Source organism: Pecten maximus, chromosome 17 (assembly GCF_902652985.1).
Source record: "Pecten maximus chromosome 17, xPecMax1.1, whole genome shotgun sequence".
Classification (NCBI taxonomy): Eukaryota; Metazoa; Mollusca; class Bivalvia; order Pectinida; family Pectinidae; genus Pecten; species Pecten maximus.
Window position 1 is genome coordinate 518080 of NC_047031.1, and position 19904 is coordinate 537983.

The 19904-nt window shown below is 36.7% G+C and overlaps 1 protein-coding gene and 1 long non-coding RNA gene across 3 annotated transcripts in view; both read left to right on the plus strand.

Moving 5' to 3' along the window:
• LOC117315736 (fibrinogen beta chain-like) overlaps window positions 1–19904 on the plus strand; it is a 33195-nt gene that overhangs the window by 1537 nt on the left and 11754 nt on the right. For both annotated transcript variants that reach the window (XM_033870089.1, XM_033870090.1), the window contains exon 2: window positions 7444–7707. In XM_033870089.1, the coding sequence (XP_033725980.1) occupies window positions 7444–7707 (264 nt within the window). The remainder of the gene's footprint in view (window positions 1–7443; window positions 7708–19904) is intronic.
• On the plus strand, window positions 9492–19701 carry LOC117315737. The gene is made up of 4 exons (XR_004529756.1): window positions 9492–9574; window positions 12313–12425; window positions 17729–17825; window positions 19520–19701. It is a non-coding gene; the product is annotated as an uncharacterized LOC117315737 (long non-coding RNA).

The following is a 19904-nucleotide window of genomic DNA, read 5'->3' on the forward strand; positions in this document are numbered from 1 at the left end:
CGTCTTCATGACAAAACAGCGAAGGAAGTGATTACCAAGCTAAAGAGGAATTGTGCCCGACATGGTATGCCCGATTTTCTAATCACAATGGTCAACCATTTCAAAGCAAAGATTGGAAATTCGAAATTGTGTAAGGACCTATGAGATAGAGCATACAACAAGCTCGCCACATTATCCTAAATCAAAGGCAAAGCTGAAGACGGGGTCAAGGCGATGAAAAGACTGATGAGGAAGTCATTAGATGATACGTTACACCCGTACTTGGCTTGAGTGGAGGAATACTCCATCAAATGCACTAGGTGTATCACCTAAACAACAGATTTTTGGTAGAAGGACAAAGCCACTTTTGTCAATGTCGACCACATTGTTGAAGCCCCAAGCTTCAAACAACATCACAGAACGTTCACAGAAACGTAAACAAACTCAGACGAATTACTATAACCCAGGCGCGAAGGAATTGTCAAATCTAAAGGATGGTGACACTGTTCGCATTAAACCGGTGTCGGATCGCAAAAAAGATTGGACGAAAGGAAATGTTGTGGGTGAACATCAGGTCGTACCAGGTTGAAACGGAAGACGGTGGCACATATCATCGAAATCGTGCTTTCCTACCGAAAACCAAGGAACCTTTTCAAGCAGCTATAGATGAACCATCTAAATCTATCAGCACTCCACAACCAACCCAACTACCACCAAGGGAACCCCAAACCACCACTTTGCAGGAGTTCCAGTCCCCTAACTGCTGTGGAACCAATTAGGACGTCGACACGAGTGTCAAGAAAGCCAGCTGACCTGAGTGAATAGGTTACCACTATTCACTGGGTATTAGTGAATCGCTGAGACTGTGCCTTCTTCTTAGTTGTGTAGTTATTAGACCAATTAAGTGTTAGTAGATATTAGTTATCAGTGTTTGTGTTTAAAGATAATTAGTGTGAATCTAGTCATTTATAATCATCATTCATGGACTCATAAAGCTAATTTAGATGTATTAGCTAGTATTATTTTTGACTTTTCGATGAATGGCGTTTTGATGGTACTTATATATGGTAAAAGAACCACAAGGCACAACGCGTTTTAAAACAGACTTTGATTCCATTGGAACTATTTTGTGTAGTCACTCAATTTTCTTTCATTAGAAAGGGGATGTAACGTTAATGCAAATACTAACAATAATAACTGCTCCCCATATACATCAAGTAATGAGTACTCCCTAACCGGAAGTAGGTTTTTGTATGTGCAAGAGGCTTGAATACAGTGCTACCCGACCATGGTCCATGGAGATGCTGTTATGCGTTGTTTATTAAGCTTATGGAAACACGCTACAGTGTTTAACTACGCTAAAAGAAAAACAGTCTTCCTGCTATGTTCAGACTTCCTAACAGTGTCAGTTAGAGTTGTTTTGATTAGTGAAATACCTTTCTAAATGCTTTCAACCGTCATTTGTTTTTAAGGCCAAGACAGAGTCAGTGCTCACAGTAACCTTCAGTCAAGTAAATGCCAATATTGCATCTTGCAGACATTTGTTTGTAATATACAATGATTGTTTTGTGCAATCATATGTGGTCCACACGAGCTCCACAGGGGACCCAGAATCATGCATTTTTATGTAGGTTTACCAAAATTTACAAACATCTGATCAAACTACTTGTCAAAAGTAGACCCGTGAGTAGCCATGATACTTACTAGTCCTAACAAACAAAACCTTTGTTAAACTGTACTAGAATGGGATTGATATGCTGGTTAAGATACCAACATTACATTTCACACGTTACAACATTATACATTGTGACACACTACAACATTACACATTGTGATACACTACAACATTATACATTGTGACACACTACAACATTATACATTGTGACACACTACAACATTATACATTGTGACACACTACAACATTATACATTGTGACACACTACAACATTATATATTGTGACACACTACAACATTATACATTGTGACACGTTACAACATTATACATTGTGAAACACTACAACATTATACATTGTGACACACTACAACATTATATATTGTGACACACTACAACATTATATATTGTGACACACTACAACATTATACATTGTGACACACTACAACATTATACATTGTGACACACTACAACATTATACATTGTGACACGTTACAACATTATACATTGTGAAACACTACAACATTATACATTGTGACACACTACAACATTATACATTGTGACATACTACAACATTATACATTGTGACACACTACAACATTATACATTGTGACACGTTACAACATTATACATTGTGACACGTTACAACATTAAACATTGTGACACGCTACAACATTATACATTGTGACACGTTACAACATTATACATTGTGACACACTACAACATTATACATTGTGACACGTTACAACATTACACATTGTGATACACTACAACATTATACATTGTGACACACTACAACATTATACATTGTGACACGTTACAACATTATACATTGTGACACACTACAACAGTATATATTGTGACACGTTACAACATTATACATTGTGACACACTACAACATTATACATTGTGACACGTTACAACATTATATATTGTGACACACTACAACATTATACATTGTGACACGTAACAACATTGTACATTGTGACACACTACAACATTATACATTGTGACACCCTACAACATTATGCATTGTGACACACTACAACATTATACATTGTGACACACTACAACATTATATATTGTGACACACTACAACATTATACATTGTGACACACTACAACATTATACATTGTGACACACTACAACATTATACATTGTGACACACTACAACATTATACATTGTGACACGTTACAACATTATACATTGCGACACACTACAACATTATAAATTGTGACACGTTACAACATTATACATTGTGACACACTACAACATTATACATTGTGACACGTTACAACATTATATATTGTGACACACTACAACATTATACATTGTGACACGTAACAACATTGTACATTGTGACACACTACAACATTAGACATTGTGACACCCTACAACATTATGCATTGTGACACACTACAACATTATACATTGTGACACACTACAACATTATATATTGTGACACACTACAACATTATACATTGTGACACACTACAACATTATACATTGTGACACACTACAACATTATACATTGTGACAGGTTACAACATTATACATTGTGACACGTTACAACATTATACATTGTGACACGTTACAACATTATACATTGTGAAACACTACAACATTATACATTGTGACACACTACAACATTATACATTGTGACACACTACAACATTATACATTGTGACACACTACAACATTATACATTGTGACATACTACAACATTATACATTGTGACACACTACAACACTATACATTGTGACACGTTACAACATTATACATTGTGACACGTTACAACATTATACATTGTGACACGTTACAACATTATACATTGTGACACGTTACAACATTATACATTGTGACACACTACAACATTATATATTGTGACACGTTACAACATTATACATTGTGACACACTACAACATTATACATTGTGACACACTACAACATTATACATTGTGACACACTACAACATTATACATTGTGACACACTACAACATTATACATTGTGACACGTTACAACATTATACATTGTGACACGTTACAACATTATACATTGTGACACACTACAACATTATACATTGTGACACACTACAACATTATACATTGTGACACACTACAACATTATATATTGTGACACACTACAACATTATACATTGTGACACGTTACAACATTATACATTGTGACACACTACAACATTATACATTGTGACATACTACAACATTATACATTGTGACACACTACAACACTATACATTGTGACAGGTTACAACATTATACATTGTGACACGTTACAACATTATATATTGTGACACGTTACAACATTATACATTGTGACACACTACAACATTATACATTGTGACACACTACAACATTATACATTGTGACACACTACAACATTATACATTGTGACACACTACAACATTATACATTGTGACACACTACAACATTATACATTGTGACACGCTACAACATTATACATTGTGACACACTACAACATTATACATTGTGACACACTACAACATTATACATTGTGACACACTACAACATTATACATTGTGACACACTACAACATTATACATTGTGACACGTTACAACATTATACATTGTGACACACTACAACATTATACATTGTGACACGTTACAACATTATATATTGTGACACACTACAACATTATACATTGTGACACACTACAACATTATATATTGTGACACACGTTACAACATTATACATTGTGACACACTACAACATTATACATTGTGACACACTACAACATTATACATTGTGACACACTACAACATTATACATTGTGACACACTACAACATTATATATTGTGACACGTTACAACATTATATATTGTGACACGTTACAACTTTATATATTGTGACACGTTACAACATTATACATTGTGACACACTACAACATTATATATTGTGACACGTTTCAACATCATACATTGTGACACACTACAACATTATACATTGTGACACGCTACAACATTATACATTGTGACACGCTTCAAAATTATACATTGTGACACACTACAACATTATACATTGTAACACACTACAACATTATATATTGTGACACGTTACAACATTATACATTGTGACACACTACAACATTATATATTGTGACACGTTTCAACATTATACATTGTGACACACTACAACATTATACATTGTGACACGCAACAACATTATACATTGTGACACGTTTCAACATTATACATTGTGACACGTTTCAACATTATACATTGTGACACGTTTCAACATTATACATTGTGACACGTTTCAACATTATACATTGTGACACGTTTCAACATTATATATTGTTACACGTTTCAACATTATACATTGTGACACGTTTCAACATTATACATTGTGACACGTTTCAACATTATATATTGTGACACGTTTCAACATTATACATTGTGACACACTACAACATTATACATTGTGACACACTACAACATTATGTATTGTGACACACTACAACATTATACATTGTGACACGTTACAACATTATACATTGTGAAACACTACAACATTATACATTGTGACACACTACAACATTATACATTGTGACATACTACAACATTATACATTGTGACACACTACAACATTATACATTGTGACACGTTACAACATTATACATTGTGACACGTTACAACATTAAACATTGTGACACGCTACAACATTATACATTGTGACACGTTACAACATTATACATTGTGACACACTACAACATTATACATTGTGACACGTTACAACATTACACATTGTGATACACTACAACATTATACATTGTGACACACTACAACATTATACATTGTGACACGTTACAACATTATACATTGTGACACACTACAACATTATATATTGTGACACGTTACAACATTATACATTGTGACACACTACAACATTATACATTGTGACACGTTACAACATTATATATTGTGACACACTACAACATTATACATTGTGACACGTAACAACATTGTACATTGTGACACACTACAACATTATACATTGTGACACCCTACAACATTATGCATTGTGACACACTACAACATTATACATTGTGACACACTACAACATTATATATTGTGACACACTACAACATTATACATTGTGACACACTACAACATTATACATTGTGACACACTACAACATTATACATTGTGACACACTACAACATTATACATTGTGACACGTTACAACATTATACATTGCGACACACTACAACATTATATATTGTGACACGTTACAACATTATACATTGTGACACACTACAACATTATACATTGTGACACGTTACAACATTATATATTGTGACACACTACAACATTATACATTGTGACACGTAACAACATTGTACATTGTGACACACTACAACATTAGACATTGTGACACCCTACAACATTATGCATTGTGACAGGTTACAACATTATACATTGTGACACGTTACAACATTATACATTGTGACACACTACAACATTATACATTGTGACACACTACAACATTATACATTGTGACACACTACAACATTATACATTGTGACACACTACAACATTATACATTGTGACACACTACAACATTATACATTGTGACACGCTACAACATTATACATTGTGACACACTACAACATTATACATTGTGACACACTACAACATTATACATTGTGACACACTACAACATTATACATTGTGACACGTTACAACATTATACATTGTGACACACTACAACATTATACATTGTGACACGTTACAACATTATATATTGTGACACACTACAACATTATACATTGTGACACACTACAACATTATATATTGTGACACACGTTACAACATTATACATTGTGACACACTACAACATTATACATTGTGACACACTACAACATTATACATTGTGACACACTACAACATTATACATTGTGACACACTACAACATTATATATTGTGACACGTTACAACATTATATATTGTGACACGTTACAACTTTATATATTGTGACACGTTACAACATTATACATTGTGACACACTACAACATTATATATTGTGACACGTTTCAACATCATACATTGTGACACACTACAACATTATACATTGTGACACGCTACAACATTATACATTGTGACACGCTTCAAAATTATACATTGTGACACACTACAACATTATACATTGTAACACACTACAACATTATATATTGTGACACGTTACAACATTATACATTGTGACACACTACAACATTATATATTGTGACACGTTTCAACATTATACATTGTGACACACTACAACATTATACATTGTGACACGCAACAACATTATACATTGTGACACGTTTCAACATTATACATTGTGACACGTTTCAACATTATACATTGTGACACGTTTCAACATTATACATTGTGACACGTTTCAACATTATACATTGTGACACGTTTCAACATTATATATTGTTACACGTTTCAACATTATACATTGTGACACGTTTCAACATTATACATTGTGACACGTTTCAACATTATATATTGTGACACGTTTCAACATTATACATTGTGACACACTACAACATTATACATTGTGACACACTACAACATTATGTATTGTGACACACTACAACATTATGCATTGTGACAACTTTTTTTTTACATTGTGACACGTTACAACATTAAAATACAATGTGACACGTCACAACATTATACATTGTGACACACTTCAACATTATACAATGTGACACGTCACAACATTATACATTTTGCCAATCTAAAACCTTATGTGTTACAGCGTTCAGTGTTGCCATGAGTTTTGAAACCATCACAGATATATGGACCGTAGAGACTGTCCCGGTTATCAGTCATTTACCGGGAATTACCTATCACAAAGTGGTGGCCCTATCACCCATACAGTGTGTGGTGACCGCTCTGACGTACAATCGGTCAGCGGCGACGTATGATTGGTCAACGCATCAGTGTTTAATGCACGATACCAATGGAACTACAGGCCAGACCGCGGGAAAACGTGTGGTTTATATACACGTGACAAAGGGAGGTACGTCGTGTATGCTGTGCTCTGTAGTTACTGCATTGTAACCTGATTTATGATAGATATAATGGAAATACAGTATAATGACATATATATATAATGGAAATACAGTATATAATGACATATATATATAATGGAAATACAGTATAATGACATATATATATAATGGAAATACAGTATATAATGACATATATATATAATGGAAATACAGTATAATGACATATATATATAATGGAAATACAGTATATAATGACGTATATATATAATGGTAATACAGTATAATGACGTATATATATAATGGAAATACAGTATAATGACATATATATATAATGGAAATACAGTATATAATGACATATATATATAATGGAAATACAGTATAATGACATATAGATATAATGGAAATACAGTATAATGACATATATATATAATGGAAATACAGTATATAATGACATATATATATATAATGGAAATACAGTATATAATGACATATATATATAATGGAAATACAGTATATAATGACATATATATATAATGGAAATACAGTATAATGACATATATATAATGGAAATACAGTATAATGACATATAGATATAATGGAAATACAGTATATAATGACATATAGATATAATGGAAATACAGTATAATGACATATATATATAATGGAAATACAGTATATAATGACGTATATATATAATGGAAATACAGTATAATGACATATATATATAATGGAAATACAGTATAATGACATATATATATAATGGAAATACAGTATATAATGACATATAGATATAATGGAAATACAGTATATAATGACATATATATATAATGGAAATACAGTATATAATGACATATATATATAATGGAAATACAGTATAATGACATATATATATAATGGAAATACAGTATAATGACATATATATATAATGGAAATACAGTATATAATGACGTATATATATAATGGAAATACAGTATATAATGACATATATATATAATGGAAATACAGTATAATGACATATAGATATAATGGAAATACAGTATAATGACATATATATATAATGGAAATACAGTATAATGACATATATATATAATGGAAATACAGTATAATGACATATAGATATAATGGAAATACAGTATATAATGACATATATATCTAATGGAAATACAGTATAATGACATATATATATAATGGAAATACAGTATAATGACATATATATAATGGAAATACAGTATAATGACATATAGATATAATGGAAATACAGTACAATGACATATATATATAATGGAAATACAGTATATAATGACGTATAGATATAATGGAAATACAGTATATAATGACATATAGATATAATGGAAATACAGTATATAATGACATATAGATATAATGGAAATACAGTATAATGACATATATATATAATGGAAATACAGTATATAATGACGTATAGATATAATGGAAATACAGTACAATGACATATAGATATAATGGAAATACAGTATATAATGACATATAGATTTAATGGAAATACAGTATATAATGACATATATATATAATGGAAATACAGTATAATGACATATATATATAATGGAAATACAGTATAATGACATATATATATATATATAATGGTATATGTATTATGATACGTTCACCCTCTCTAAATATTTAATTCTACTAGGTTGTAATAACACCATATTAAACATATCTAATCTTCTCTATTGTTATATTGATATCAAATTCGTGTTATCAAATAATAAAAGTTCTGAAACAAACTAATAGACAATGTATTTACAAACTCAGACAAACTTGCTGATGTCGGAGAATTGGTTAACGTGTCGCAGGGTCCCCAAATCACTACAACTTGTCACAAAACAACACCAGGTATGTCATAATGAGACAAAGCTATAATTAACCACCAGGTATGTCATAATGAGACAAAGCTGTAATTAACCACCAGGTAAGTTATAATGAGACAAAGCTATAATTAACCACCAGGTAAGTTATGATGAGACAAGGTTGTAAATAACCACCCGGTAAGTCATAATGAGACAAAGCTGTAATTAACCACCAGGTAAGTCATAATGAGACAAAGCTATAATTAACCACCAGGTAAGTCATAATAAGACAAAGCTGTAATTAACCACCAGGTAAGTTATAATGGCACAAAGCTATAATTAGCCACCAGGTAAGTTATAATGGGACAAAGCTCTAATTAGCCACCAGGTAAGTTATAATGGGACAAAGCTATAATTAACCACCAGGTAAGTTATAATGAGACAAAGCTATAATTAACCACCAGGTAAGTTATAATGAGACAAAGCTGTAATTAACCACCAGGTAAGTTATAATGAGACAAAGCTGTAATTAACCACCAGGTAAGTTATAATGGCACAAAGCTATAATTAGCCACCAGGTAAGTTATAATGAGACAAAGCTGTAATTAACCACCAGGTAAGTTATAATGAGACAAAGCTATAATTAACCACCAGGTAAGTTATATTGAGACAAAGCTATAATTAACCACCAGGTAAGTCACAATCGGGTACTATAGTTCCAGATAAGCCACAGCAAGGTATGGCGTTACTTGTTCCGCTTGTACGAAACTTGTTTACTTCATTCTGAATATTTAAATTTGAGCATATGCTTAAAATTGGACTACTCAAACATTCTTAGTTTTTAATTTTCGTATTTTAGTTTGAGAACGATCCTCAGCAGGCTTCAGTATATGTGATCCCGTTCTTAAGTATGACGAACGTATGTAGACTTTCTCGCCGTGTGTCTGCAGATTCCGTAAAATGTTGCCACGTGAGAATATTTGACAGGTTTAGTGTTCGGCCCCGTAAAACCATGTATTTTGTTAATCATTTGACAAAGGTTGAAGCGAGCCATGTCCCGTTACTTTGTTGACGGTGTTTACGTGAATACCGTTTAAACAAGAGTACACTACGCCGTGTCCTCGTCCAGATCAGTGACTTGGGTGTCAACACCTGGCATCAGTCGCTCCTCTAACTCTCCTTAACATTGACCCCATCAATGTATTTGTAGCCCTTTGAGGGATATTATTCCACTCCTGAATAAGGGACTGCGTGAGTTAAGCGACGTTATACGGGACGTTGACGCGCTACTTCCTCCTTCTTGTCTGGCTCGTCCTACACAAGCTCGATAGGGACATATCTGGACTGTATGGTAGCCAATCAAGAACTGGGACGCTGTTTTAAGCCAGAAAGTCACGACAAACTCCAGCAACATGGGACCTCGCGTTGTCCTGCCGTAGCCGAAGTTTACGTTGATGAAAAAGAGGGTAAATATGCGGTCTCAACGCCTGATCCCGATATCTTAGTGCTGTTCGATTACCGTCGATAACCACGACAGGTGTTTTTACGCCTCGAAATATCTCTGTCCCGAATTAGTCGCTTTCTGTTATGCAAGCGTCAAAATATCAGTGACCATGACGTCGATAGGCACCATCTGGCCTATAAAGCGAGGCTCGTCAGTGAACAACACGCGTCTCCAATGGGCCAAACGAACCCGATTAGATGTAAAATCAGCCAATGCATTCGACGTTCGCGACTCCTCTGTGTAAGTGGCGGACTATAGGGACGTCGTGGCCTTAAATGAAACATTACCGGAAACCTGACGGGCCGTCTCCGTCGCCGTCTGAAATATGTTAGGGTTAGGGGTTAGGGGTTGGGTTAGGGTTAGGGGTTGGGTTAGGGGTTGGGGTTGGGGGTTGGGTTAGGGGTTGGGTTAGGGTTAGGGGTTGGGTTAGGGGTTGGGTTAGGGGTTGGGTTAGGGGTTAGGGGTTGGGTTAGGGGTTAGAGGTTAGGGGTTGGGTTAGGGGTTAGGGGTTGGGTTAGGGGTTAGAGGTTAGGGGTTGGGTTAGGGCTAGGGGTTGGGTTAGAGGTTAGGGGTTGGGTTAGGGTTAGGGGTTAGGGGTTATGGGTTATGGGTTGGGTTAGGGTTAGGGGTTAAGAAAGTGCGAGGGACGTATCCTTCTCTCTTGACGTCGCGACGTAATTCGCGGACGTCCGCTCCTGGGACAGCCACAACAGCTCCCTGTGATTCTTAGACGCCCAACTTAACCAGGAATTGTTATCATATGAATACTATATTGCTGGGCTACATGACGTTGCAATGCCCTGCATTATCAGACCAATGGCCCTACCCCTATCGACATTACGATAACGCGGCATTTCGCTGTGCAATCGCTTCGAAAAGAAATGTTGCGTAACTTTTCTGTACTGTTCCAGTTATCGAAATGTAATGCTTTACCAGCATATATGGTGCAAGAGTAGCCCGGATGTACACTTTCTGGAGAAATCTGGTGACAGCATGCAGCACCAAGTGTGAATGGCATGGAAACAATTTACATTGATTTCACCGGAAAGAAGTTTGCCTGTGTACATTATGTATGTCTTTACAATAGGACTTTTACCGGCTTTGCCGGTAGCAAAATTCTTCTCAACAATACAATGATTCTGAATTAAAATTTACATCTGAAAAAAGAACTATGCTTTGAAAGATTATGTTAGTATTTGATATCATTAAAACTGAACTTATTTAAAAAAAAAAAAACATCTGTATTACGTATTGACGACTTCCTCCCCATGATACTCCAGGTATACAAACGTGTGAGGAGGCAGAACATTCCGGGGTCTACTGTATCACTCCAGTACAGGGAAACAGTTTCAATGTTTACTGTGATGTGGATAGTGAAGGAGGCCCTTGGACAGTAAGTATTACAATATATAGTTAATTACATCAACATAGTTACATGGCCTGACAGGTAAGTATTACAAGATATAGTTAATTACATCAACATAGTTACATGGCCTGACAGGTTAGTATTACAAGATATAGTTAATTACATCTACATATTTACATGGTCTGACAGGTAAGTATTACAAGATATAGTTAATTACATCAACATAGTTACATGGCCTGACAGGTAAGTATTACAAGATATAGGTCTTCACTCCACTACTTCCAAAAATACAACTCAAAAGCAAATATAAATTTGCCGTACTAGCGTGCCCGTGTAATAGCAGCCGGCGTTTAATCAAAATTATGCATGTTTAATGTATATACACCGATCTTTTGTACAAATATTCCGTACTCAAACGATATCGCTCCTCTGAAACAACATGATACAGATGTACATGAAACTTTGGAAAACTATTTGAATAGTAAAATACAATATCCCCCTCATCAGTATGCACCTGGCGCCCAGGAAAAACCGGAGATAGCCCCCGGAAACCTGTATCCGCGGTGGCGGGAAAACGATTATACCCTTACAGGTGTACCTAGGGGTAACGCTGGACCTGCGTTATCGAGGAAATATATACAATTGATATTTGTATTACATGTACACTCCATATTTTTCAAAAACAGGAAAAATCAAATGGAAAATTTAGCTGTGTCCGCCCTGCTGAGATGGCAGCTAGAAAGTGACCTCACGACCACGTGTACCCGAGTATGTACACGTGTACCCGCTCCCGCGGAGCGTGTGCCTAGCACGAGTAATACGATGTCGTTAAAGACAAATTATTCCCGCTATACTGACGAAACGCGGGAATATTTAAGTCTTCACTCCACTACTTCCAAAAATACAACTCAAAAGCAAATATAAATTTGCCGTACTAGCGTGCCCGTGTAATAGAAATAACAAAGAAAGGGAAAGGAAGACCGAGAATTAATCAATTAACTAAAAAGCTGAAAACGCGTACCCTATTAACTGAATATGAAACATATTTACAAACCGAGCTTTTGGGTCACCTTTAACCTTGCCTGTAACGAGTCTGCGACATAACCATCCTTAGAAGTTTCACTCTTCCATCGACCGTGCCTCTTAAAGCACCTGTCATTCACGCCGTTATTCGCGGCGACAGTGGCGCCCCCAGCGCGCAAACTGTGCAATCCAACATTTCTTAGGTCACAAACTAAAGACAAACGCTTCGAAATGGCCTGTCGGGCCCCCGTGTAACTCAAACTCTTGTTCTTATGAATAAGCTTACACGTTGAACCGGAGCGGAAAATAGGCTTGAATAAAAATATATCTGACTGAAGATCAATCCCCGCGATTTCTATATATTTGAGAATCATGGCGTGGGGACATGCCGATGTCTGACCCTTACTGATAACTACTTCGCTACCGTGACGGTATTGGTCGGTTTTGCTTTTCCTGATCACTAAAATGAAATGGCTATCGAATATTTTTAGATTCGAACACAGCAGATTGCTAAGTTCATCAAAACGTAAAAAACCAGAAAAACACAATAAAATCATTGACAAGTCCCGAATAACGAGCAAATCCCTACTATCAGAAAACATGTTACATAAATGAATCAGAGTGTCCGTAGTAATTGGGTCCTTTTTGCAGACTGGCTTGCGTGATGTCCTTTTGGAAGACTCCATCAAATTACGAACGAAACTGTTAGTCGTGGGATCAGAATGTCCGTTGATATCATGTACCCATTTAATGGCGTACACAGTCGCAGAGATCACGGAAAATGAGGAACGCTTGTCCAACAGATAATTCAAATACAGAGCCAAATGCACTGGATTAGCAGGTAACGCACAGCAACTATGCGTAGAGCAAAAATGTTCCCACCTGCGAAACGTGTCAAAGTATTTCTTGTTGGTATTGTCGCTTTTGCTATTCAGGAGCCTGTCCGCCATATTACGCGATACATTGTGTAGCGCTGATTCCGCCGGTACCCCCGCAGCTCTGACGGCCTTGTCAACAGATCCTCGCAGACCTATGCCTGTTAAGAATAACAATCAATACATAAATATAACATGTTCAATGACGGAAATCTAATCGTAGTGCAAACATGTTGAAAGATAATACACCTTTCTCAAAAATCCCGTTGTTCCCCCTGCCACCGATCGTTACCCTGTTTTTCGACAACGAGGTGTAATCTTTAACAAAACTGGCAAATTTGTCCCCCTGACATAAAACAGGCCAGAAAGCTGCTGAACGACAAGCTGGAACCACTACTGTCCCATAGGCCTGGTCTGCCTTCATTTTGTCTAACATCTTACAAACAAGCCGGGGAGGGGGCACTAACCAGTTGTTTACCCTCCCCCAGAACACGGTAAAAGCGTCAATAGCCTCCGTACCCGGACACCACCACCGGGAATTAAAACGAGTGCATTTTTTATTGTAATCTGAAGCGAAACGATCAACTTCATGTGGTCCCCACTTCTTCTCACAAACACCAAACACCCAAGCCTGAACAGACCAGTCATCGGAATCAGAACATCTGCTGAGAAAATCAGCGGTTTTATTGCTATTTCTGGGCAACCACTGTGTTACCAGGTTAACACTATTACTGGACGTAAGCCTATGCATGTCCATAGCGACCTTCTGTAAGTGTGTTTTACCGCTACCGACCCGAGCGATTGTACATGCGCCCTTGTTATCCATGAATAACCTGACATTGTGACCTCTGACCCTATCTATAGTAGTAAACAATACGCGCTTCGCTGCCTCCAACTCTCTCCACGTGGAACTACGCACGCGCTCGTCACTGTCCCATGTTCCTATGACCACGCAGTCACCATGCTCGTACAACCTTTCCACATTTGGAATAAAACCGTCGCCTTCAGCCAAGGCCAATGCCTCATGCATATAACCGGTGTCCTCGGCACTAAGTGTTTCATCTCCCTCCATAAGAGGATCCACACAGGGGATAACAAAACCTCCGTAACCTACCTCAGAGGCATCGGTACAAATTACCTTTGAACATTTGTTACTCTCCCTCAATGTCGACCCTTTGTCGTTTAAAGTTTGAACATTAGAAAGCCAAAATTCTATTTCGTTCAGCGCCTCTGCGCTCAAAAACACTCCAGCATTCCAGCTGGCTCTCGTCAACAAACTTGCGCTAAGTTCACGCGTACGCAATCGAACCGTCGATCCTATTACACTGTGCATTGATATGACCAGCCCTACAATACTGGCGATATACCTGGCCGAGAACAACAGTTGACCTCTGCTACAGACTAACGACATAGCGTGTTTCAACAATGACACCAATCTGTCAACCCTGTCGGTGGAAACTCTAAGCACGCCTTCTATCATTGCCCACGTGTACCCGAGCCACGTGACATCCTGGGATGGCTCCCATTGGCACTTTTCGTCCGCGATAAGGAAACCGTAATCTCTCAAACATCTCTTTACGCATTGACTGGCTATGTTAGCCCCGCCTACCGTACCATGACCACCAATGCCGTCGTCCAAAAACATAACTAGTTTGTGACCTTGACCACGCACGTGCTTGACTACCTGTCGTAAGACCTTTGTGAAAATATAACCCGCCGTAGAGATACCAAACGGGAGAACGTTAAATACAAAGAATCGGGCGACTCCGCCCATTTCGACCTCGAAACCTAAGAAATTCCTATGCTCGGGATAAATTTCAATGTGATGATAGGCTGACTTTAAATCAAAAGTGAACAAAAAATCGCCTTGATGAAACAAATCTCGAGCAACCCTCGCATCCTCGTATTTAAATTTGAACTTGTGGAGAAACACATTTATGTGGCGACAATCTAAGACAAGACGCGGTTTACCTGCCCGGTTGTACGCTACTGTCAGAGGATTGACAACACGTGGCTGAACTTTGACCTCAGATATACAGCCAATGCTCAGTAAATTTTCAACCTCCGTGTTAACAAACTGAAGATTGTCACGAGCAGACTTATTGTTTCTCAAACGAACATTTGGAGGGATTTCTTTAAAAGGCAACTTATAACCGTCGGCTATTACCGATAAAACACTATCGCTGGCGCCAGTATCTTTCCAATAAGCTAAACACTTATTCAATCTACCAAACGGCGAAATCGCCCTTTTTACTCTAACCGCCGAGACGGTAGAAATATCGTTAAGCTCAACATGCTGAGTATCAAAAATACTACTTATCTTTTGACCGTTGCTGGGTCCACCGGCTGACGCGGCTGGGCACTCTGACCTCCAATGTCCGGCCCTTCCACAACCATAGCACACCCCAGGCCTAGGGGTCCTGACGGGGATCACTTTGTCCGATTGTCCTGAGTGTTCAGCTGGGGTTGAGTAGGTACTACGTTGGTAAGGCGAATATCGAGATCTCCATTTAGTAGATTTTTGCTTAGCCGCCTTGATTTTACGGTCCGCTCTTGACCGGGCCCGGTCCATCCGTTTCTCGTCGTCCGAGTCGGAGGCGAGGGGATTAGAAATATACTCCTCGACGGCTTTCCATCCAGCCTCCGACGTGTCGGCCAGTTTGATAAGCTTTTGCCGATGATTAATCAAGTCCATACCTTCGGCAATAAGGGATTTGGTGGCCTGAGGGTCGTGTAGAGATATTTCATCAGCTTCTTGTAACTTAGAAGCGACCTTCCGGTTGAACTTGAATTGCTCTTCGCAGCTCTTTTTAGTGAATTTATGATTGTCCACACCGATAATGTCCTGTCGTATTTGCGCTCGCTGAACATTGGAAATGTCAACCTGTTTTGCATGGATTTTGGCCTCTAATTCACCCAACTTCTCTGACATTAATACGTCCAAACGAGAGAACAACGCTGATTGTGCCTCATCGACAGTAGATTGTATATTTCTGTTAATTCCTGGATCCATGATGTTCTAGAGTACATGTATATAGGAGCGAATTTAGATGTGTCCGCCCTGCTGAGATGGCAGCTAGAAAGTGACCTTACGACCACGTGTACCCGAGTATGTACAATGTACACGTGTACCCGCTCCCGCGGAGCGTGCGCCTAGCACGAGTAATACGATGTCGTTAAAGACAAATTATTCCCGCTATACTGACGAAACGCGGGAATATTTAATTAATTACATCTACATAGTTACATGGCCTGACAGGTTAGTATTACAAGGATGTAGTTATATACATTTCCCAAATTGTAAACATGTTTTAACTGAAATAAAACGAAGGGGTTCATTTCAAATAGTATGACCGCTATTATTCTATATAATTATACGTAAATCATTGTGTTACAATTATAAATGTTTACCATGATAATTCTGTTGTACAGGTCATACAAAACCGACAAAGCGAGGAGGTGTACTTCTACAGGAACTGGGACCAGTATAAAACTGGATTTGGTGACCTTTCTGGTAATTACTGGTTAGGTGAGTTTGCCATTCCTGTCCCTGTTTAATCATTATAATAGTGTCACCACTATGTTCCTGAAATCAACAGAGGTTTGTTTCATTTTCTCTGTGAGATCCTACGACTACAGATTATCTGCTGTTAATCTTCCTCGTTGTCTACTAATCGTACCTATTTATACCATTTGTGTTTCTTTGTGAGATCCTACCACTACTATTGCTAGATTATCTACTGTTAATCTTCCTAGTAATATTATAACGGTACCTATTTACATCGACAACGTTAATAATTTAGATCTCTTTAGCGTGTCCCGAGTCATGCACTGTTAAGCACTTACTTATAGGCAAAGTCAATTTTTACAGGACTTGATGAACGACATGTTTGGAAAACTTGATGTTTTTGTCATGTCGGAATATCTTTATGGAGTTTATAGGAATATCATAGATTGGCGTTATGTTCCCACAACTTATTCACTGTATTGATGTTTTACTATCTTTCTATCCATATACATTATGTCAGACCCTCAGCTTTATATTAGGCTCTGTCTATCCCTTTTCATTACGTATGACCCTGACCTTGACCTTGGTCTTATATCCATGTTCTAGAAGGTTAGGTATGTATCGCTACATTACAAGTGTATGTATGGCCCGGACTTGACCTTGGGCTTACATCCATGTACTAAAAGGTTTGGTGTCTATCCCTACATGATGTATGACCTTGACTTGACCTTGGGCTTACATCCATGTACTAACAGGTTTAGTGTCTATCCCTACATGATGTATGACCCAAGTCTTGACATTAGGCTTTATGTCCATGTACTCAAAGGTTAGGTTTCAACACCTCTTATTTGATGTTTAATTACATCAGAAACTGTATTAATTAATATAGATACATTATTGTTAGTTTGTTTTATATAGATCCATTGTGGGGGTTTCACACCAAGTAAATTACATTTTATTTACGCATTGATGTCATTTTTTTTTTTAAGTTTCATCGGGGTATGAAACAAATTTTGTTTGCAAACTGTATGAATCCGCGTAGCGGATTCTTTCAGAAGTTTGCAAACAAAATTTGTTTCATGCCCCGATGAAAAAAAAAAAATTGACATCAACGCTTATAATTTATTTTTGAAAATGATTTTCTTATTTAAAACATGTTTTATGTACAATTTACTGGTTTTAAATGGGATTTTTTTTTTAAATCTATACGCAACGTCAATTGTCGTATTGTGACGTCACATTTTTCGCGCCATTCTCGGAATTTCTTTAATTAAGGATTAACATCAATTATTTTTCTGTTATACAGTCATAAAAGAAAAAAACTGGAGTGTACTCTAAATAAACCGCGAAGCGGTTTATGAAGAGAGTACACTCCAGTTTTTTTTATGTTATGACTGTATAACAGAAAAAATAATTAATGTTAATTCTTATAATTTAATTTCGTCTTATACACACCAAGATATTTCACTTTCTTTGGCGAACTCTTTTCTGTGATAAATTATTACGCAACGTCATCAGCCAATCAAAAATGACGTTACATTTCGCAACGTCAAACATTTTGTTATTGAGGTATAACAAAATTATTTCAGCCAATGAAAATGCGTGTTTCATACAAAATTAAATTATTAGAAGAATGAAAAGAATTTTTCGACCAATCACATTTGAGTATTTACCATGAAAACAAAGAAAAAATAATAATATAACTTTTAACACAGGGAACGACAATATATTTACACTGACTCAGGCACCATGCATACTCCGGATAGAAGTGGAATCATTAAATGACACATTTGGTTACGTCGAATACTCGAGTTTCCAGATTTCCAGCGAGGTAGAAGGCTACGCATTGTCTGTGTCGGGATTTACTGGAAATATTAGTAAGGCATTTACATAACCTTAACTAGCACACGTCCTAAAGTTAGATATCATAACCTTTACTAACATACATCCTAAAGTTATATATATTAACCTTTACTAACACACGTCCTAAAGTTATATATCATAACCTTTATTAACACACGTCCTAAAGTTATATATCATAACCTTTACTAACACACGTCCTAAAGTTATTTATCATAACCTTTACTAACACGCTTTTTA